The sequence below is a fragment of the Ambystoma mexicanum genome, chromosome 3q (assembly GCF_040938575.1).
Source record: "Ambystoma mexicanum isolate Mex_15411 chromosome 3q, UKY_AmexF1_1, whole genome shotgun sequence".
Taxonomy (NCBI): Eukaryota; Metazoa; Chordata; class Amphibia; order Caudata; family Ambystomatidae; genus Ambystoma; species Ambystoma mexicanum.
The window spans coordinates 375,826,894-375,850,767 of record NC_090926.1 but is presented as its reverse complement, the minus strand read 5'-3'; the positions used below and the strand labels follow the sequence as shown (position 1 = coordinate 375,850,767).

Below are 23,874 nucleotides of genomic sequence, written 5' to 3'. Positions count from 1 at the left end.
ATTGCCTTGTCGAAGCGACAATAACTCATTATCTAGAGCCTGTCCTTGAGTATGACGAGCAAAAGGTTTCTCCAGTTCTTGCTGGAAGCCTTGGAAATTCTGTAACAAAGGGTCATCTCGATTCAGTAGTGGGATCGACCAATCCGCAGCATGACCCCCAAGATAAGACAGCACAAAGAAAACTTTAGATTGGTCTGAGGGAAAAAACCCTGGTCTGCAGAGAAAGTGTAGCCTAAATTGATTCATGAAGGCAGCACATTTTTTCCGGATCTCCTGTAAACCGTTCAGGAGGCGCCAATGGAATATTGCCTGGTACCACCACTTGAACTGGAGCCACTGGTGGAGGTGGTGCAGGTGGATTGCCACCCGGAAGAGGAGCCTATCCTGCTTGGGCCTGTAATAGTTGCCGGGCCAACTCATCGGTCCCATTCCTGTTAACAACCAGTTCTCTCCGTAGAGCGTTAGTCTCTGACCGAGCTGAGTAAACCTCTGCCCGTAGTTCTCCCAACAACTGCGCCAACTGGTCCATCTCAGGGGTCCCCATGATGCCTGGGCAGAGTAGTTTCAATCCGTCTTCGGGTTCTGTAATGCTTACCTGATCTCTGCGGGAACGCTTCACCAAGGTCTTCTACCCCTGGTTCCCTCCGCTATCTCTTCTGCATGTAAGGCGGGTAAACGTTAAGGAGGGGTGATTATGGTTAATTCCCAATTAGCCGCAAAATTCTTCTCCCACCCTTAACAGTTCTGCAAGAATAACTAGAACACCAGACGTGAAGTTTTTTCTGTGCTCACCTGGTACTTAAATTAAATGAGCTCTCCATCGTGCAGATTGGCAGGGGCGCATGTCCGGAAGAATGTTGTGGTGCTAGTTACAATGTGTAGATTCTTGATAGGTATTCATAAATTTTGGCAAAAGTTCAAAAAAGAAGAAACCCCCTTGATACGTCTCAAGCAGGTCTATTATGGAATTTTCAGGCAGAAGTGAAATGGTTAATGTGCTCTTGCAGAAGTACTTAAACTTGCAGGTATTTTCTTGGATTCCTAAACTGTTTTATTTTCTCTCTTTTTTTATTGCCTTGCAGGGGTCTTCCTCGAACATACGTGACGAGAGCAGGAATACCAATGAAGACACTGCCTAACTTGGTAAGCTGCGGGGGACCGTGAAAATTGGAAAACAACCCAAACGTGTGTGGACACAGAGAACGTGTCAAAACCAATTATGAACCCTGGTGATGGTGAGGGCTCTAGGGAGCGTTAAGTTCTCAATGAGACTTGACAATAAAGATTAACCCGGCTAACTGCGCAGGGAGTATTAATTCTATTAAAGACTAGGAGGCGAGCATTATGCTTCAACTTCTTTATTTACTACCCTTCAGCAGTTTCAACAAAACTATTTCAAACCAAACCAAGAATGTTCATATGTCCATATAACTTTCGTTTTCCTGAAACTACAAGTCCCAAAGTCTCTGTAGTCCATCCTTACAGCTCAGCTATGACCACATCCTGTCCCTGAGCTCCTCCTCTCTTTTACGTGCTCTGAATGGCTTGTCACCAAACTTTCTCGTCCCGCCAACCGAGCAAGGACTTCACGAACTCCAACAATTAACTTCACCACGGCTTAAACCTTCTAGTTCATCCATCAATTATTCTTCTGCTCTTCCCCTAGAGAGAACATAAACATAACATCAGGGTGGCAGCTAGTTTGTCATCACATCCACACCTTATCACTATACAATATGATTATCTACATAACATCAGGGTGGCAGTTAGTTTGTCATCATAATCAAACTTGTGAGGGTGGGAACTAATGCTCGCCTCTTAGTCTTTAATAGAATCAATACTCCCTGCGCAGTTAGCAGGGGTAATCTTTATTCTATGACAAGACTGGAGGCGAGCATTATGCTTGTTCAAAGCTGTCCCAACACTGTGCTCGCTAAACTCTCAGATGGTTTAAGATAAAATACTCTGAAAGTTCGATCATTCGCCCAGTCAGCAGCTGCCATAATATCCTGCAATGGAACTCCCGCCCTGTATGCTTTAGAAGCCATGGCCCCTCTCACTGAATGCGCCCCATACAGCTTCAAATCAATACCTGCTGCTAGCATCACCTCTTTAACCCATCTCGCAATGGTAGCTGTCTTTACCGCCTGAAAAGGCCTCCTGCGCGCTATTAGCAACTGATTCGCGTTTGCCGCTCTCACTTCTGCCGTCCTGGCTTCGTATTCTTTTATGCAACTAGCTACACACCACTTGTTATTATTTGGAAAATATGGATAGTGCACTGAGGTTGTGTTCGACTTAGTCCTTTGTACTACTATAAAGGTCACCCCTTCTGGTCCAAATGTCCTTCTATTAATCTCTAATGCCCTAACATCCGATACCCTCTTACAGGATATGAGACATAACAGCATCGCCAGTTTACCTGATAACTGCTTGAGAGACAAGTATCTATCTCTCGGCCAGCTTTCCAATAATTTCAATACTCTCGCCACGTCCCATAAAACTGTATATTTGGGAGCGGGTGGCGCTCTGAACTTAGCTCCTCTAATAAGCCTGCATACCGCTGGGTGTTCGCCTGCTGGCACCCCTTCGATCGGACTGTGACCTGCTGAGATCGCTGATCTGTATACTCCGATAGTACGGAAAGCTTTCCCATTATGCAACAGGTGTGCTAGGAAGTTTATAATGGCTACTACAGGTGCCGAAACGGGATGAAAACCTCTCCTTCTGCACCAATCCGTCCACCTGGCCCAAGCCGCGTCGTAGCTCCTCCTAGTCGATGGAGCCCAGGATTCGGCAATAAGTTCCGCTGCTTGCATCGAAATGCCCGGCAGATCCCATCGTCTCCGGATATCCTGCACGCGATGAGCGGGAGTGTCCCCCTCACTCTCAGAGGATGACACTGCCCAGCTGGGTCCGTGAGCAATCGCTCTCCTTCCAGAAGCACCCTCGGCAGATCTATCAGATGTTCTATCAGCGTCGGGAACCACACCTGCGCTTTCCACAATGGTGCTACCAGTACTAGCTCCGCTCTGTCCCTCCGACACTTCGCCAGCACTCTGTTCAGCATCATGAATGGAGGGAATGCGTAATGCGTGCCGCCTGCCCATTCCTGTAGGAACGCGTCCGTACCCTTGGCGTCTGGATCCAATCTCCAGCTGAAATAACTGGGTATCTGTGCATTCAGGCGCGACGCAAACAAGTCTGTCTGCAAAGGCCCCCATCTCTGGACCAACCTCTGAAACACCTCTGGATCCAACCTCCAATCGCTGGAGTCCGTGAGGTATCGCGAGTTCCAATCTGCTACTACATTCAGCTCTCCAGGCAGATACTCTGCCGTCACTGATGTCCCTGTCTTTAGGCAATAATGCCAGAAGTCCTTTGCTAGCTCGGCTAGCATCCTGGACTTTGTCCCTCCTAAGTGGTTTATGTAGCGAACTGCTGAAATGTTGTCCATCTTCAGCAGGACGCAAGACTTCACTTTGTCTCTTGTGAACATCTTTATCGCGAAAGAGCCCGCTAGGAGCTCTAGGCAATTTATGTGGAGGCTGAGCTCCTCTACACTCCATTTGCCTCCAGTCTGCAACTCTCCGCACCGGGCACCCCATCCTAGACGACTGGCGTCCGATTCTATCACGAGGTCCGGCCTGTCTCCGAATATGGCACGCCCATTCCAGGCATCCATATTCTGCAACCACCATTCCAGTTCCGTTATAGACTCCTGATCTAGTGGTATCGATTGGTGATACCTCAACCCTTGCTGCAGGTGTCTTATCTTTAACCTCTGTAATGCTCGGTAGTGTAAGGGACCCGGAAAAATGGCTTGGATAGAGGCTGCTAGGAGGCCCACTACTCTCGCCAGGATTCTTAGAGAAATCACTTTCTTCGCTAGACATGCTCTGATCTCTCTCTTGATGTCTCGTATTTTCCTCGCCGGTAGCTCCAGGGTGGCTTTCCTTGTATCCAGGATGAAGCCGAGGAAATCTAACCTCTGCGCCGTCTTTGTATCTGACTTCTCCGTGTTCACTAGGAACCCTAGGGACTGCAGCAGGTCTAGTACCCACTTCGTCTGGTATTCCAGCGCCTGACAATCCTCTGCAAGAAGCAACAGGTCGTCCAGGTATATAATCAGCCGAATGCCTTTCTCTCGAATGGCTGCGGCGACTGGTTTCATCAGCTACGTGAACGCCCAAGGCGCCGACGACAGCCCGAATGGCATCGTCCTGAATTGCCAGAACTGCTTCTTCCAGCGAAAAGCTAGGAATCCCCTGAACTGCTCCTGTACTGGGATTGTAAGGTATGCGTCCTTCAGGTCTAGCCTGGTCAGCCAGTCCCCCTCTCTCAGGGAGTCTCTGAGCTGATGGATCCCTTCCATCTTGAAATGATGGTAGACTATCCATCCATTCAATTCTTTCAACTTGATCACTGGGCGTACCTTCTCTTCCCTGTGAACGAGAAACATATTGCTGATAAAGCTCGGGGCCCCGGGACACCTTTCTATGGCCCTTTTCTTCTCTAACTGCACTAGTTCTGCATCGAGAGCCTCCTGCTCCGCTTTCGCTAAGTGCGGGCGCTGGGGGATAGTGGTCTGTACTGGATCTTGAATAAACTCTAGCTGCCTACCTCTGACGGTTTGCAAAATCCAGGCATCGCTGGAAAGCGCACGCCAGTTTCCCCAGAACATACATGTCCTCCCTCCCACCGGAGGATAGGTTCTCGCTCTCACCTGGTGTAAACCCTTGGCCTCGTCCGGAACTTCTTCCTCGTCGCCCTCTGGGGTTGCGACTTCTGGATGGGAAGAACGTGTCTTGCTGTCTGTTTTCCCAATACTGTGCTCTGTAATTCGAGGGTCTTCTACCTCCTTGTTGGCGACCGGTCGAGCAACCCCTGTGTCGACCGGTCCCGGCAAAAACTCTCTGTGGGAAGATTTTTCGTATGGATGCTTGCGCTTTCTCCAGTGAGGCGTAAGTGCCTACAAAGCGGCCCATTTCCTTTCCAAATGTCTCCCCAAACAGGAAACCTTGGGCGGCCTCTCCAGCCTCGTAGGATGCCAGGTCACTAAGCTTCGAGTCTATCTTTAGAAGCAGTCCTCTTCTTCTCTCGGAGGCTATGGCACAGTTTGCGTTACCTAGTAGGCAAACCGCTCTCTGCGCCCTACCTGCTAGGGCTTCTGGGTCCACCTCTTCGCCCGTGTCCCTAGCCCTCTCTACTAGGTCCATGATCTTGGCGAGGGGACCGGCTAAGTCCAGGACTTTCTCCTGACAGCTCTTCCAGGATCTGTCTATCCCTTTACGGGGATCTTTATTGGTCTTTGAGACAAAGGTGAGCATCTTAGGGTCCAATTCGGGAGCTTCCACCACCTTCCCTGGTAGATCAGGTTGAGGGCATTCTGCTCGTAGACGCTGTCTCACTTCCTTACCTAAGGCCTTCCTCAGCCTCGCCGTCATATATTGAGCCACTCTCGGAGAAGGCTGCCAGTCGGATGATCTCGGATTTCTAATGGCATCCGGATCGAACATATCGTCTTGCTCCTCCTCGAGGTGCTTTTCTTTGCGGGTCTTCTTCCCCCCGCTGGGCTTAGCCCAATCTTCCTCGACTGGGTCCTCCGGCTCTTGAGGAGGCAGTACTCCCTCCTCTGACTCTTCTTCCGAGCCTAGATCATCATCTCCTTCTTTTTCTTCCCCAGGAGAGGGGGTCGCGAGGTCCGGCACGGCCTGACGCTGCAAATATGCTTTCTTAAGCTTCGCGAAGGCGTCGGCGACCTCCGGGGCCTTATCATTCGCCCCATCTGAAGGGCCCTGGGGGTCTGCAGAGGCTTTCCTCTTGCGGGCCTGGATACTCCCCGTATACCCTGTGCCTGAGGGTTCGATGGACCAGCTGCGAGTCCTTATGGTGCTTTCTTTAGGCGGATGAAGCATTGCTTCCAGGGTCTCCAGCCTTTCCTGTAAGGGTCTTACCCCTTGCGCCACTGCATCTACTAGGGAACTCCCCAGCACCTCCTTGAAACTGGCAGCCAGATCTAGCGGCTGCTCTTCCTCGCTCCACTCGAATTCGGACATGACAAGGGGTGCTCTGTGCCTTGGTACCTGTAAGAAGGTGTCTTCGCTGTCCACTTCCTAGTAGCTGCTTATCAGGGATCCAAATTCCCTTTCTTTAAATTTTTTTTTTTTTTTTTTATCTTTTCTTTTCGTGGCTGCACCGGACTACTGAGATACTTCTTATGCCTGAGGTGGCTTTGGTTCACTGATAGTCTTTATGAGGCTTCTGCCTCGTGTGCGTGTGCTGTTAGCCAGCTCAATCCACGCGGGAGCTGAAGCAGCCTGCTTCCTCCTTCAGCTCTCTCCGGGAGCTGCTCCCGCAAATGAAGTCAAACGCTTCGACGCTCGGCTGGGTCTCAGCTTTCTTCGGCGCGCTTACACAGTGGAGCCGGTGTCTCGGTCCGCGTCGCAGTCTAAATGCGACGCGGCTCGGCACTCGGCACGCTCGGCCCACGCGAAGGAGGGAGGGGGTGGGGGAGGGCTGCGCTTCGTATCAGTCTTTGGCGGCTGACTGCGCTCAGCGCTTGGCCCCGCCTCTGCGCTCCTTATCCGCCGCTCTGACGGCTGCCTTTTTTCCCGAAAACTGCGCTACCTCCCGGGGAGAGCCAGCGCGGGTTCCGTGAGCTCCGCGGCTCGCCGGCGCCCCTTGAAGTGCCGGGAATACGGCACGGGGCCAAGGCGGCTGCCGGAGCTCCTATTGCGTCCTCGGAGTGGTACGCCGTACTTCGAGAAATTCGAACCGACACCGTCCGAAATATCGCTATGCGCTAGTAGAGCCTACGCTCGCGCTTCCTCATAAAACTCACTGAACTATGGCATATTGCAGTCGTTATGCTACTTAAAGTCAAATAATAGTATCTAGACATCAGTTATTGCAATGCATATACACGTTAACTGGAAAGTAGAGAGAACGTGACTTATCTGCGTGAAAAGCAGTAAAAGAAGAGGAGGAGCTCAGGGACAGGATGTGGTCATAGCTGAGCTGGAAGGATGGACTACAGAGACTTTGGGACTTGTAGTTTCAGGAAAACAAAAGTTATATGGACATATGAACATTCTTGGTTTGGTTTGAAATAGTTTTGTTGAAACTGCTGAAGGGTAGTAAATAAAGAAGTTGAAGCATAATGCTCGCCTCCAGTCTTGTCATAGAATGCATAATAAAAGAATGATGCCACACGTGTACCAAACGTGGAAACAAGCAACTCTGAATGTTTTCTGAAAGCCTTTAAATTTGCATAACTGTATGAGGCGGGTGGAAACGTGCCGCGTAACATAAATCAACAAGATTTGGTGAACTGGATTTCAGAATGTTAGTCTTTTTCCTTTTTATGTCCTTTTTTGCGAACTTGGCGAGAAACTAATTATTCGTACCTTTTCTCTTCATTTCAGGATTGTAGGCTAAAGCACAGGACAGCCACTGCAGACGACTCCGTGGAACGCGGAGGAGTAGCTGGAGCTCACACAGGAGCAGGAACACAGCCACGCAGTGAAAGCAGCATTAACTGCGGGTATGTTTTTAAAATGGGAAACTTTCAGTAAATCGGAAAAATGTCATTGAAGCTCGCAGGGGAATTTAGCTCAGAATAATGTCTGAAATCAAACACTTATTAGAATGTAACTACGATGAAACTAGATATCTGGATCATAGGGCCGCAGTAAGCGTTGCACTGCAACTAGCAGAACGACACAATCACAGGCTTTGCAACTGGCGTGGTTTATAAAGGCAGCCACTCTTGATGTATAGAATGACACTTGAATAAGTCAGCTGCCAACTGGGCCGCCATCTTAAGGCACCAGGAATTTATAGCAAATAAATTAGGGTAATGCTGCACAATCACCCCATCTATGTATCCCCCAAGAACGCCAGGCTAATAACCATGTAGAGCCTATGCTGGGAGCCGTACTTCTTTTGATACCCTGTTGGGATACATTATGAGGCATTTTTGTCATGGTCATGACATGCAGGGAGAGAGAGGCCAGGCCCTAGATCGACGATGTGGATAACAGGGAGAGGCGAAACAACCTGCGGTTATGGGGTGTCCCTGGTACAGAGACTGAATCACCAAGCGACCTGGCGCTATTGCTGATGCGACTAGTGAGACAGCACTGGGAGTTGAGACGGAAAGGGAGATTCGCTTTGATAGAGTTCACAGAGGCGCCGGAACAGCGGGTGGACCGTGCTCAGAAGTGGTAAAGTGCCATTACTATAGTGACAAAGAGGAGATCCTGCGGAAAGCCAGGGAGATGGGAGAAATAAAATGGGAATGGGCCACTGTGACAATCTTTCAGGACCTATCATCATACACCTTGGAGCAGACGAGGAAAGCCCTAAGCCGATGACTTCATGAGGGGGAGTTAAGTATCACTGGCGATTCCCCTTATCGTTGTCTTTCGACTACGACGGGCAACATTACAAACTGCTACATGGAGAGAAAGCAGGACCACTTTTGCAAGAGTTTCAGAAAGGGGGGCTGCAGCAAGACTAGGAAGGACAAAGTAAGCTGAGGGTGTGCAGTGCCTTCTCCCAACCGAGAGGCCGCAAAAGAGATGGCAGCGTGAGGAAATCCGGGAATTCTCAAGCATCGCAGCCCAAGGGACACGGATGAAGTGTACTACTTTGAGCGAGGGAGGGGGGGGTGAGAATGTTAAGATTAACTGTTTTTGTTCATGTTCTGGTGGGGTGGGGGACCCCACAATCTCCTAGCACCCGGGAATTTTCGGGGGTCTCAGGGAGACTGAGTTCCTGACCCAAGCTGGACTTGTTCTTCACAGGCCACATATGGGAGAAGTTCATATTAAGGGAAGGTTGGGGTGCGCCACACCTTCCCCCCCAAGAGAGAACACATGCAACATGTGTTCAAGGGCTCGGACCAAAACTCACTCTAAGCGGAATGGGTGTCAAGTGCAGACTTCACCAGGCAAGGCTATGGTCAATTTGAAGGTAGACACTAAATGTAAAAGGGCTTAATTCCATGAATAAGAGGTCCCTCACAGCCAACGCAATTCGTAAATCCAATTTGGCAGTGTTATTTCTTCAAGAGACTCACTATCACAAAGGGGAGGAGAGGGCTTTGAGGGGGCCAGAGGTGGGGCGAATGTACTGGGCCTTGCATGCAGCATCAAAGAAAGAGGGGGTAGGAATAGTATTAGCGAAGGCCAGGCACCTAAAGGAGGTCCAAATTTTGAGGGGCTTTGGGGTCAGATTTATTGCAGTTAAAGGCATATTGGAGGGGGAAATGGTCACCACAGTCAGGAGTTATGCGGTGAATGCGAATCAAGTGACATTCTTAAAGGCATGTGCAGTGCTGGAGGATTGGCGGAAGGGAATTTGATGGTGGGGGGAGACTTTAATATGATCCTGTATCCAAGTCTAGATTGGTGGTTTGCCCATGGGGATAGGGTCAGAACGCGGGATAGGGCCCACAAAGATTTCACGCAGTTGCTGCAAGACTACTTCTGGGCGGATAGATGGAGAATGCGCCACCTGCAGCCAGGAGGATACACCTTCTTCTCCCCACCGCACCAAACACACACCAGAAATGATCTCTTGCTGACACCACAGGAACAGAGAGACCTAACCACACACCCTAAGGTTGAAACAGTAACATGGTCAGACCATGAGATGGTGGTGATGTAATGGAATGTTGGGAGAGATAGGGGGGCACACAGGTGGTGTTGTAATGACAGGCTCTTGCGAGACCCCACCTTTAAGGAATTTATGGAGAAAGAAATGGGCTTCTTTTTTTCGACACTAACACTAATGGTGAAGCACAGTTGAAGCATGTGTGGGAGGTGGCAAAAGCCACTTTTAGGGGCCTTTTGATGGCGGAGGGGGCACAGAAGAAAAGGGAAAGGGTGTTGATAGAGCGGAGGCTATCGGGAGAACTGTGGAATATGTGGACACGCCTAATAAGCCCTGGGGCTGGTAGCGAGTGGCTCTTAAGAGATATGAGGGACAAAAGGCAGGAGTTGCACTCGGTCTTGATAGGCGAAGTACTCAAGCGGATGCAATACGCTGAGCAAAGATACTACGAGTAAGGGGATCGAGTGGGGACACTCTGGGCAAATAGGATTCGGAGGCGAAGGTGGAGAGGAAGATAGACAGAATTAGGGATGGGGAGGTCAGGCGTACACATCAATGGACAACATACAGGATTGCTTTGTAGAATACTAGGAAAACCTCTATACACGACCCCACAGGGAGGGTGACGCGAAGGTGCAGGAGTACTAGACCGTCTCCAGGTACCCCAGCTGACAGGGGAGGAGAGGTCGGTCTTAGAGGGGGATATTACAGCAAAGGTGGTGCGACAGGCGATAGCTCAGCTTAAGTTGGGTAAAGCCCTGGGTGAAAATGGAGACACATCAGATTTTTATAAACAGTTTCAGGAACTCCTGGCCGAGCCCCTAACCCAAGTATTTAATTCTATTTAGGGACCAGGAAACATACAAACACATTCCTGTAGGCATTGATAGCGGTCATCACCAAACCAGGGAAGGATATGGAGCAATGCTCCTCGTACTGGGCTGTCTCACTATTAAACACGTACGCCAAGATATTTGCGAGAATCTTGGCATCTAGACTGGAACTGTTACGAACCGTTCACAACGGTGGTCTTTTCTGCGCCGGTGGTGCTTCATGCCGTCTATTCACGCCGTCTCTCCCAAGATGGCGTCGCGGAATCAAATGGACGATCTAGAACCCTTTCCATCCATTGAGGAAACACCGCCCGGTGATTTGATCACGTTACTTAAACCGCCGGAATGGAAGACTCGGCGCGTTGCTATTGTTGTCGGTGGACACACTCTGTAAGTCTTCGCATAGGAGAAATACTGGAATTTGTTTCCGAATTGGTCCTAAGCTTCCACCTCCTTCCTTTATTTAAAACCTGCTTATCTATCCTCCTTTCTCTCTCTTAGACTGACCGCGACCAATCACTGTCACTTCATTGCGTTCAAGAGCTTGTTACCGTGGAAGTCGCCCTCAGACCTGTATACAGTCCGTAGGTTACCTCACCTCTCCTTTAGATTCACATTTCATCACACAGGAAGCCCCACTCTGTACTTACCTCTCATTGTTTCCCTCTCGTGTCTATTCGTTAGGAATCCCCGAACTACATCTCCCATCATTCATCACGGGAATCTCCATTTCACATCCCCTTTCGTACTCCGACCCGGTAGGTGGAACCAAAACCCTAACATATTCCTACAACCTGTCTTCTCTTAAAACATCACTGACCTTGTTTTCTTCCTCTCCCAAAATTTCCTACGGTCCCGAATCTCTCAACAAACCCACTTCCGAGAAACGGCATAGCAATCGGCGAAGTGCAGGAAAGCCTTCTGGAGAAACCCGCACGCTGATTCATTTCCACATCGAGGCTGCTGCAGAAGTCTTGTCAAGTCCTATTAACTCAGCGCTCTCAAGCCGCACAGGGTTTTTTCCACTTTACAAAGGGTTTCCCTGCAGCATCCTTCATTTGCCGAGTCAGAGGCGAAGGGAGGGTGTAACAGGTAAATTATTGTTAGCCTCATCTCTCTATTGAAGACAAGGTAGGAAACCTCCAGTTGTTGTGTTGTGTTGGGGGGGAAACTGGGTGAGCCATTACGTTTCCACAGTTACACTTCCTGTTAACTTTAGAGTTAGTTGTATCTCCCCAAACTGGTCCACCCGGACCAAACGGTATTTGTCCGCAACAGGCAAGGATCAGACAACATGAGGAAAATTCTGCATGTCATAACGGTACCTGAGGTGCGACGTAAAGGGGCCCTAATTCTGGCACTCGACGCAGCGAAGGCCTTTGATCGAGTTAGCTGGGCCTTCATGACGGGGGTCTTGGAGAAAATTGGTATGGGAACCAAATGACTGGGCTGGATCGCGGCCCTATACTCTGGGCATAGGGCAAGAATAGTGGTTAATGGGGGACTGTCAGGGGTTCTGGGGCTGCAAAGGGGTACTAGACAGGGATGCCCTCTGTCATTCCTGCTGTACGCTCTGGTCATGGAACCATGAGCGCTAACGGTACAGGGAGACGATACTATCACAGTGGTCCAAGTCGGGAATATGAGCTATAAAATGAGCCTGTCTGTGGATGACGCCTTGCTCTACATTACGAACCCACACATGTCAGTCCACTGCCTCATGCAGACATTGGAGTATGGAGCATTATCAGGATTTAAAGTAAATGTAGATAAATCATTGGTGTTTCCGCTGGGGGAGTAGAGCTAAAACGCAAAGGATTATGCCAGGAACCTAGGCCTGCAGATGCAACAGAATGGGATTCGGTAGTTAGGGATTAACGTTACAAGGGATGCCGGGGACCTCTAGGCAGAAAACTATCTTGTGCTTTGGAAAAAAGTGCAGGTCAATTTGTGACGTTGGGGTAGAATGAATCTTTTCTGTATGGCATGCCTCAATTGCGTCAAAATGACGATACTCCCTATGTTTATGTTCCTTTTCCAAATGCTCCCAACCATAGTTCCGACCTCGTACTTTGGGACGGTGTGTAGAGCCCTATTGCACTTTTTGTGGGCAGGGGCAAGGCCAACGGTGGTTTATAGCACCCTACTTCTAACACAGCAGGAAGGGGGGTGGGCTTCCTGGATATCAAAGCGTACCATAAGGCAGCAGAGTTGCGTATAATGGTACATCACCTAGGCCCCGGAACATAAAAGCAGTGAGTCCAAATGGACAACTCGATATTGGCCCAAGTGACATTGGGAGAATGGTTGTGGGTCCCACAAAAAGAGATACTGAACAAGTTCTGACACATCCCGTACTGGAGGGGTTTTGTGCAATATGGAAGAAGGGTAAGGGCATGTGCAGGCTATCATCTTGGCCCTCCCGCTTAGTTGCATTTGGGCTCCTCCCCTGAGAGACTGAGTAGCCGACGCAGGGCGGTTTCAACCCTGGTACGATGCAGGCCTGACTTGGGCAGGAAAGATGTGGGTAGATTGGGAGTATTTATCCTTGGAGAGTTTGGAGGAACGTCTACAGGTGGGAAAGCTCTCCGTATTCTGTTACCTGCAACTTAAGAGGGTGCTGATGGAGCAAAGGTGGGAACACAACCTGAGGCAAGAGCTCACGACCTTTGAGAAAATGCTGCTGCAAAGCACTGATACCAAGGGGGGCATTGTTAAACTATATGAGGAACCTAGTGGTAGTGATGTGAGAGGGATACTGCGAGTGTGAGCTAGATGGGTGGCAGACTTGGGCAGGGATATCTCGTATAGATTATGGGCCAGGATATGTAGAGCAGTGAAGGGATCCACAGTGTCACCACAATACCGGATGCGGGCGATAAAACTCATTCACCGCTGGCATTATGCCCCGAATACACTAACAAAGATGTACGGGGGCTGATTCAAGATGTTGGAAGTGTAGTCAACCACAAAGTACATACTACCATATGTGGTGGGAATGCCCCTGTATCCAGCAATACTGGCAATCAGTTTTGGCATGGCTGGAGAGGGTCGACGGGAAGCAAAGGGAAATGCCCCCCTAAAGTTACTCTTTGGAGTAGAGGATGGAGAAAATGAAGGGGAGAGGGAGGGACACATGATACCTACCCTGATGGTGGCTGCGAGAAGTTGCATAGCCCAAGGCTGGAAGAGGAGTGTGGCCCCCACAGAAAAAGAATGGGTTACAAAAGCCAGCACCATATACGACATGGAGTACTTGACGTATATGTTCAATGAGACCAAGACGAATATTGAGGGGCCTGGCTTTGGTTTTTTGAGAAATATGGACATTAAATCGCCTCGAGAGAGTTGCAATGGTGAACCAATTGTTTGATAACAGGGATGAGCCAATAATGGACTTGAAATAAGACATGTGTGAGGGTGAGGGGGGATTTACAAATAAAACATCTTTTATGTACCACGGAAGGGTTGGTAGCAATGTGGCTACAAGTTAAACTGTGCTACGTAAATGTTAATAAAATTTAGTTTGGAAAAAAAAGAAATATAGTTCATTTCCAACTTGTTTTTCTATCCAACTAATAAATGGTGTCAGAAGGAATCCTGCCCATGGAAATAAATGATGGGCTCAGGGGTCTAAGTGGATATGAGACGGTGCATGAAAGAGACCATAAGCCCGGAAAGGGAATTGGAATTGCTAAAATTACTGAAGAAGGGTTTCGGACTGAACTACAATCACTTCCTAAGGGAATATTTGAAATCCAACATTATCCCAGCAGGACTAGTTGTGCGCCATGAACCAGGCTTGTTCCTGGATGATGAAACATACAGGACCAACTTTAGCCACATAGCAACCAAGTGCAGCAGATATTTGATGGTATTAACCATCACAACCGCCCAAAGAATAGGAGCGGTTCAACAAAAGGAACTGGAGGAGGAAAACCAAATATTCTGTAACAATACAGCAATCACCAATGTGGAAGAAAAGCTGCAGAAGTTAATGAAACATTTTGAAAACTTTATATCTACTACATTGTCCAAAAAAACAAAGAAACTGAACAAGGACATTCAAGAATTTAAGATGGAAATAATTTACCCATACCTTGCAGCCAACTATTGAACTGAGGAACACACAAAGAAGTCAAACTACCAATACAAGACGATGACCTCGGAGATAGGTTACCTTCTCAGACAAAAGCAGCGACTCTGCAGTAGAGGACCCCTACAATCAGAACTCTGGACACATACAGCGAACCAGAAGCCAGAGATCGTTTTTAGGCAGAGGTTATTACTGAAGCCACCCAGTAACCAATTACAACCAGGAATTCCAACCCTGAGAGGATAGATGGGAACTGGCAGAGACCACACAAAGAGAGATACAATATGTCGGCAGTAACTATATGTTACAAAGGGAAACTGCATGGGACACATTATCCCCAGTGCTTAACCTCTCTGGCATTGAACCTACTCCACAACAATTGCAAGTGCTATCCAAAGGACTATCTTTTGTACCTACGAACCCGACAGATTGGTTGTTAATGGAATTAAAAAACATCTTCAGGAAGATCAGACTTCAGTGCTTTTTCAAGGACAATGACACAAGGAGAGAGAGGGAAGATACAGGCCTCTGAATCCCCTCTACCTTTACCCAACAAGACAACCAGGTACCTAAAGAAGTACTATTAGTTGAAGCATGTGTCTCAAATGAAATAAGGAGGCTGAGAAGCAAAAAAAGAAAATTGGATTTAACCTGACCAACAGAGAACGGGAGCCAGTGCATACCCTAATGATGGACCAAAAGTTAGTAATAAAACCTGCTGACAAAGGAGGAGGTATAGTAGTCTTTCTAAAAGAACAATATAACGTCATGGTAATGAGGCTACTGCAGGACGAACATAGCTACAGGCCACTAAGAAAAGACCCCTCTAAGGACATCCAACAAGAAATATTAGAAACATCACAATTTGGGGCAGTCAGAGGATGGATATCGAAAGAGGAGTTTGAATTTCTCAACCATTCAGAAAAAAGGATTCCATCATTCTATGCGCTCCCCAAGATCCATAAGAATCTCAAAACACCTCCAGGGAGACCCATAGTAGCAGGGTGTGGGTCCATACTTGAGACCCCATGCACATTTGTTGACATATTTCTGCAACCTATTAGTATCATGGTAATGGGCAATTGTCTCCTCTTAGCCCATTCATAGGTTCCTACTTGCCCTAGATGCCCTGAGGTTTGGTGTGCCCAGTCCGCCATGCCTTGCAATACCTCAGCTTCTTCAGGTGTTGTCACTGGGTGAATATTTGCCATTTGATCCACTTCGTTGTTGAACAGGGCAGCCAGTGAGGTGTCAGGGGGCATGTGTGCATCGACATGCCCAATGCAGATTTTGCACCTCTCACCTTTGCACCACATCTCTTCCCAGATGTCCGGCCCGCCCCAGATTGGAGTGTTCTTGATCGCCAGCCGTCTCTTCTCCATGCCGGTGCCCAATGCATCAGGCCTTGATACGTGGCCCAACTGTCCGTGTATATGTATGCAGTCTCTGTCTCTTTCACCTCTTCAATCACGGGGGCCACCGCCGGCAGTTCAGCATATTGACTGGATCCTCGCACACCTTCTCTCATCAGCAGTGTTTCTCGGTGGGGCTGGAATGCAACAGCTTGCCAGTGTCTTTGCCCTTTATCATACTTTGCTTTGCCGTCCGTGAACCATGCAAAATTTTGTTCTTCCTTTGTCAATGTATCATAGGCGGGTGCAACCTTGAAGGGAGATTCTGGCAATGCCACGGGGGTGCTCGGTTCAGGCATCACTTCCAGATCCACTGCCTCCAGCATTTGTTCTTGCAGTCTGGAAACCCCTGTGCGGCCAGCTTTCGCACGTTGCTGTAAATACCATTTCCATTTGACATGAGTGGCGTCTTGCGCTCCGCCACTTTTTCCGCTTGCAGCAGTGTCACGCACCCAGGCCATGATCGGAATTTCTGTGCAAATTGTCACTGGTTGCTCGCCTGCGATTCTTTCAGTCTCAATTAGAACCCAGTGCACTGCAGCAACTTGTTTCTCAAACGGAGTGTATCTTGTCATAGGATCTGTGAGTTTTCTTGACCAGAATACCTGCGGCACTGTTTTCTGTCCTTGCTTTTGCCACAGGCTCCACACAGCAACATCATTGTAGACCAGAATTTCCAGTTCAAAATGATCAGTTTTCGTCATGGGGCCCAGTGTGATGTAATTCTGCAAAGCATCCTTAGCCTGCTGAAAGACACTGTTGCTCTAGGCCCCATGTAAAATCATGTTTCTTTCTGGTGACATTGTAGATGGGTTTCAGTATCGGGCTTAAATGAGGTATGTAATTTCTCCAAAAACCCATTAACCCAATGAATCTTTGTGCCTCTTTTTTATTTGCTGTGGAGTCATCTGCTGAACCATGTCAATCACAGGGACAGGAATTTTCTTAACTGACTCAGACCAGATTGCACCTAAAAAGTTCACCTCTTGAGCGGGCCCCTGTACCTTTTTGGGATTTATGGCCCACCTCCGGTTTTGCATGGGTGCGATCAACTTTTCAGCAGCTTTTTCTACATGTTCTTTCTCAACACTGGTTAACATGATGTCATCAATATAGTGATTACCATGCACATCATCCAACTGTACCATCTTTAAGTCTCTGGCAATCAATCCATGACACAGAGTGGGACTAATAACCCTAGGGCAATTTAGTAAATGTAAATTGTCTGTCTCCCCAAGTGATAGCAAATTGGTCTTGTGATTCAGCATCAATATCAATGGAGAAAATTGCATTGGCCAAGTCAAGGACCACATGCCATTCACCAACTTCTCTCGTAAGATTATCAATCAGAGTAATGATGTCTGGCACCGCCACAGTTAAGGGTGGCACCTTCTTGTACAAGGCGTGAAAATCAATTGTCAGACGCCATGCCCCATCTGGGCGGCAGATAGGCCAGATCGGCGAGTTGAATGGACTGACTGCATGCCTCATTTGGCCAGCTTTCACCAATAACTCAATAGTTTCACCAATCTCTTTGTGCCCTCCTGGCAACCTGTACTGTTTCACACACACTGGCTCAGCAGGAGGAGGTAAATGCAAGGGGGACCATTTTGTGTGCCCAACCACCACAGGGTTAACAACTCTCACATGGATTTTCCGATTGCCAAAAACAAATTCACCTAAAATCTGTAGTCACACTTTTGCCCAACAACACATCCATGCCCAGTATATACTCGGGTATGTCTGCAATCAGAACATTTGCTGTGAAGGGCAATCCCTTGACAATTGACATTTTTACATTAAAGGCTTTTGCAACAGTTTCTGCTCCCCCATACCAATTGACCAACACTCTGGGACCAGATAATTTATGGGGATTGCCATTCAAAATGGTTACCTCAGCTCCCGTGTCTAATAGAACCAAAACATGTTTCACCCTATCATTCAAGTACAATGTAAGTGGCACAAAAGGGCGTCTGTCTCTGGGACTGGTTCTCTTTATGAACCGTACCTCAAAGACAGAGCCAGCCCTTCAATCAAAAATGGGGTCTGGGACCTCCCACTTGTCCTTTGCCAAATCAGGGTACACTTTTGCCCGCACTTTGGGCTTCAACACCTCTTCCTCAGAGTGTGCAGAAGGCCTAGTTTTGCCTGACCCCTGCTTCTTCAGTTTTTTCCATTTCTCAAGCAGCACACGTGTGGGTTTACCATCTATCTCTTCCTTTGGAATTCCCACTTTTAGCAGGTCCACCCACATTTGCCTGCGCATGATTTCAATTGTGTCAGTTTTCTCTTTAGACTTTGCATTTTTGACATGCTTTTTCTCTGAGTCATTACTCGCCGCCACTAGGTGTGCTGCTTTGTGCATATCCAACCCGTCTAATTGCCCTAGCAGCAGTGCAACCTCACCAATGGCTTTACCTTGTGCTGGACCCAGCAATGAAAGCAATGCTCCCTTCATATGGCCCGAGGCATTCCTCAACAAGCACGTGCGCATTCCAGCTGTAAACATCTCCATGTGAGGCCCTGCAAAATTTGCACTGTACATTGCGCACTGTAACCCCATCTCTCTAAGCTGATCTGTCGCTTCAGTTAGTGAACCCCACGGGCCCCACATTTCTTCCATATCCATCGGACTTGCATCCAAATTTATTAAGGCAGTCTGAAGCCAATTTAACAAGGAATGCGAGCCTTGCTGCCCCAGCGCGCCGCGCACCATCTGTCCCAGCATTACATTAGTAGTGATTGAACCCATTTTTAACAATTCTTCTGGGGTTAAGAAGATGCCATCAGCACCTTTGTCCCATAATCTAAGATACCATTTCAAAAGCGCTTCGCCTGCTCGCTGTCTAAACAACTTGGCAATGTCTAAAAGCTCTGTCTGTGTGTAATCGCGCACAATCCTAGTATTCTGAATGTTTGCACCGCAAGCTTGGCCTTTTGACTTGTTGGTGATTAACGGCCGCGCTGGATAAACACATTTCTTTGGAGCACATTCCAGCTTCTCTTCCTCAGAACAGTCCAGCTCCGCAAGTCTGATTTCAACAAATTCATCCCAGTCAAATGTTTGTTCGGTTTGGCTATCACTAACCTCCCCAGACCAGGAATTTGGGTCCTAAGTATCTTTCCTAATTAATGCGCGAATCCTTATCTTTGACGGATTGCCCTGCCACTGTCTGGCCTTGTGCGTGGCTACACGCACAGCTAAAGAGGCACACCTGTCCTCCATCTGATCGGCCCACTTAACAGACGATTCAAGGGTCTCTCTCATAATGATTTGTTGCTCCTGGAGCAGGGAAATCTCCTCCTGTAATTTATGAATCTGTGCATCTTTAAGCAATTCATTCTCATGCAACTTCCAGAGCACCTGCAGGAATAACCACCCCACGTTTTCTGCTGCTTTTTGCTCCCTTTGGCATTTCCCAAGCAGTAAACTCTCCAAACACTCACTAATTACCACCAGGGAAACATCATTATCAAGCATGTCCCATGCCCTCGGTGCAGAGTACCGATGCAAAATGTCTGCTACACCCAACCAGGCATTTGTTGCTGGCCATCCTGGAATGTGACAGAGTGCACTATCCCCCTCATTGCATTCATCCTTTGCCTGTTTCTTCCAGAATGGCATTGTGCTCGCAAATCCTGCCGACTACGCCAAATGTAGTGAAAAGGGGAACCCGCACCTCCCTGGGGCCAGCCCTTAGTGCAAATGATCACTCCTAATCACTCTGCCACTCAAGTAAGAAGCTATGCGAGGTACAGTGCACTCATTCTGGAAGAAAGCCAATCACACAGAAGCTTTGATGCTTGCATTTATTACTACAGTGTCTAATTATAATCAAGCAGCAGTTTTCAGTAATATGGGAATTAAAGTGAAAGCTGAATAATACAGAGTATCAGTCACAGATGAATATGCAATTATGAATCTTACGCTCCTAGGAATCGTGGATGGAGGTACGATTGAATCACACCCAGGACCCACGCCACTCAGTATGCCCAGCGCCGTTCAGGGACTGGCCTAGTCCCCCGAAGGCCTGCACCCAAAGCGGGAATGTAATGCCAGGAGCCTCTGCCCTCTAGTGCACAGCTGGTTGTCCAGGCGCTGTTTCTTTCCATGCGTGCGTCTCACAAATAGCCCAGGAAGAGTCCTTCCCTAACTGGCCCAGGTAAAGTTCTCTTATTAGGGGCTGCACGTCAATCACTATGACGTACCAGCTCTTTGAGAATCTTCTAGGCTCAACCTTCCAGGCAGCAAAACATGTTTTTCACTGGAAAGTTACTGTCTCAGGCTAGTGTACGTTGTTGTGGGAAGCGCCTTTTCTACATTCCTGTGTTATCAGTGCACCTGACTTCGCAGAGCGCAGAAGAGACTGGCCGTGTCTGGCTCCTACAAGCTGCGCAGGGCTTCATGCAAAACTAAATGTTTATGTCTTGAAGGGCCTTTGCAGTTAACCCCTCGCAAGAATGCAGGCACACTCAGTGCGAGAGGCCTGGCTGGTTCAGCATTTTCCACCACGCTTCGAATAAGCTCTAAATACATGCAAGATAGCTCAGTAGGTTAATGCAAGTGCAGGTTACCGCAAGCGCCTATAGGCTTTTTACGACAGTGGTTAATGGCAAAGACTGGGAACTAAGATTCCTCTCTAACTGTAAAACATCGAATGTTGTGTACTGTATACATTGTACATGTGGTCTAAGATATGTGGGCCAAAGGTCAAGGACAGTTCATTTGAGAATAAATGAACATAGATCAAGGCTCAGATGTAAAAACATGACAGCACCCTTGGTCTCACACTACCTGGAAATGTAACACAATGTGGAGGATGTCAGATGGTGGCTACTGGCAGTCAGGGAGGTAATATAGTGAGGCTATAGTGAAGAATGCCTCTCACACGCAAAGGACATTACTCAATAAAGAGGCCTGTTGGATTTATTGGCTTAACAGCCTACAGGGAGGACTCAATGAAGATATGCCCACTTTTCATCAACCATCGACATGAGTATTTCCCCTCATCAAAGGACCCTGAATCCTACAAACTCAAGACAACACCAAGCATATGTAGAATCCACTGCCCTCGTCCTACATCCTTGCGGGTCCTGCACTTCTCTGACCTGTGATGAACGAGTCAACCACCGATAAGAGTGTAGATTCCACTTCTCTTGTACAACCAGGCAGGTCTACCACGGCTCATTTGATTATAATAGATGATCATTATTAGTTATGTAAAATAACGCCAGGCCCTAAAGATTAGAGCACACCACCACCTGGAATGAAGACTAGCACTTGTCCCTCACATATGCCATTATTGGTCTGTCTTGAGGGCACAAAAAGATGAATTTACAGCACCCTCAACCAACCTGGCCCCAAGTCAAACACAACTGTCTAGCAAATTAGCCACAGTCCAATGGGCCATTTGCCCACCACCATGTGATCTAGCATGAGCGTGATCTCCCAGGCAACCATCTCCAGAGCTCTGACAAACCCAGAACAAGTGGGAGACACTCGGCACATGGTAGCAGGTAAATTGGAGCTTCCAATATTAGCCCGACACTCGCCAAGGTACCATAGACCAAGATGGGTGATGTTTAATTGTGTAATACTTTATAACCGGCAACTACAATCTCCCGCTTACTTGCAGGGTTTTAACAAAAAAATCCCCCGCAGATCAACTGTGAGCTTCGCCCTTCGACTTGAGTGCCTGTGTCTCTGCCATGGAGCTCTTCCCCAGGCCCCAGTAGAATTTCCTCATACAGTAAAGGATCAAGGTCAGTCTTACCATTATCAGCAATACAGATGCTTTCCTACTCCGTCTGGCAACCCTAATGCCAGCGTACCCGACTTTTTCTCCTCTCAAACAGATTTGTATGTATGCCTGTTTCGAGAATGCAGCAGAGCCGTCCATGCTCGCACTGCACAAAGCACTCTTGCACTTCATATAGACGTGACTAACTAAACAGGTAAACTTCCTGATTTAACATGACTGGATCCTTAGAGAACTCTACCCCTGTATACACCTATTGTACGCTGGACTATAGGAAACCGTATTAACACAGGCCATGTACCTCACTGTCTCTACCAGCCTCCAGTTTTCAAGCAACTGTCTCACCCCATATCAACTCAGAAGCAGCCGAACAGGCGTTTCTGTGTAGTTGGTAAGTTGAGTTTTTTAAGCACACTCACAGGACCTTCACTCGGATGGATATCTCTTGACTTTGAAGCTTTTAACTTTCTTCTGTGGTTACATTAGAATAATGCACTACACTTTAGTGCATGCTTTATTCTCTCCCTCACCCAGCCTTGCTGGTATTTTCATCTTTTAATAGCACTATACGTGTGACATGGCTCATAAGTGGACTTTGTTTCTAGACTATTCTCCAATGCACATTAGATCTCACAGGATTGACTTCAAGGAAATCATCTTGAATAGCATGGTGATAAATAAACTTTTGTTCTAATTTTGTTTCTCAGGGGTTGCTTGTAAATCCATTGTTTATTGGTCCTGAGGTAGGTGGAACCAATGGTCTAATACCGCCGAAACGTTTACAGCCCTGTGTGATACAATGAAATCACGCCTTTCCAGGCATGTGGTCTCGTTCATGCACAGTCTGAGATCCACGTAGACCCCTGAGTCCATAATTTATTTCCATGGGCAGGATTCCTGGTAATGATCTATAAATACATTCCCTTTATTGTTTTTTTGTTCTTTGTATTTTTGCTAAAATATTCTGCACCCATGCTATTGCATAACACTTGCATGTATGAATCCATTACTCTAGTGTTATTGACCAATTGTTTTGGTTAATACTTTTTGCAATCTACACACAATAAAAACGAATGTAATTAATCAACCGAATTGTGCGATAGGAAACAAGGTACCAGAGATACCAGCCCATGCAAATTAATTGTTAGAGAATAGTGGGCTCCACGATATGGGCGGTGAATCTACAAAATGCCTAGGACTAGGACACCTTTGCTAGTGTATAGTGATTTAATTCCACATTTCCATATCAAAATAACTTTTTGGTAGGGACACCATTTTTGCATTAATGTTTAGTCAATCTGCCCAGTGATGGACCATTAACAAATGAAAGACCCCCTCCACACACCACTCTAGTTACCTGCCAAATCTGTATCATGTGCCCAGTCAAATAAAGTGAATAGTACCAAGCTCCTTTTTAAAGAAGAATTTCTATCCATGATCCCACTAGCTTCTGTGAGATATATTTATGGTTCCTGATAATATAGGGAGTCCCCCCCCCAGTCAAAAGTGCCACACCAAGATACCTGTATGTTCTATCTAGCCCTGTCTGTGACTCATCTAGAACCAGTGAATATCTCCCCCATTAGCAATATTAAACGAAGAACACGGTCGGTGTATAGAAATAATATATTTGTATTCATTATTACGGAAAAATGTATATTTAAACTACTTCACCCGACACCCCACATTCTCTGTGGCACCAAAACAAAGATTCAATACAAATAATTTGCTTTTTTGGGATAAACAGTAACAAAAGATCAGAAATTACACAACATGAGTGTTTTTGCTTTTCCGGTCTCTAGTAAATAGAATACAGGCCAAATGAACATTTCAACACTTTTATCACACACAAAAATCCTTAAATGCCAAAATGATGCAGCTCCTTAAAACAAAAAAAATAATGTAACTACACTATCGACTTTGCATGAGGGTCACCTTTCACAAAGTTTAATTTAAATAAAATGCCACTCTTTACTAATGACAAAAATGAAATTTGAGATGCGCAGCACTCTATTTGAATCTCTTTGTGCACTTTGTAATGCTTACAATGTTATAGCAGAACAAACTTTTAAAACAAACACTTTCATATATTTTTGTAGAAAACCCTTTTCATCCCTATCCCTGCAAAATCTCTCTTCTCTAAGGGAACACTT

General features: G+C 47.3%; 1 protein-coding gene across 1 annotated transcript in view; it reads left to right on the top strand.

Annotated features, from left to right (window-relative positions):
• The window catches only part of LOC138582594 (uncharacterized), a 100,117-nt gene that overhangs the window by 37,737 nt on the left and 38,506 nt on the right, over window positions 1–23,874 (top strand). Inside the window, exons 5-6 of the mRNA XM_069654007.1 lie at window positions 1,083–1,143; window positions 7,428–7,546. Of these exons, the coding sequence (XP_069510108.1) occupies window positions 1,083–1,143; window positions 7,428–7,546 (180 nt within the window). The remainder of the gene's footprint in view (window positions 1–1,082; window positions 1,144–7,427; window positions 7,547–23,874) is intronic.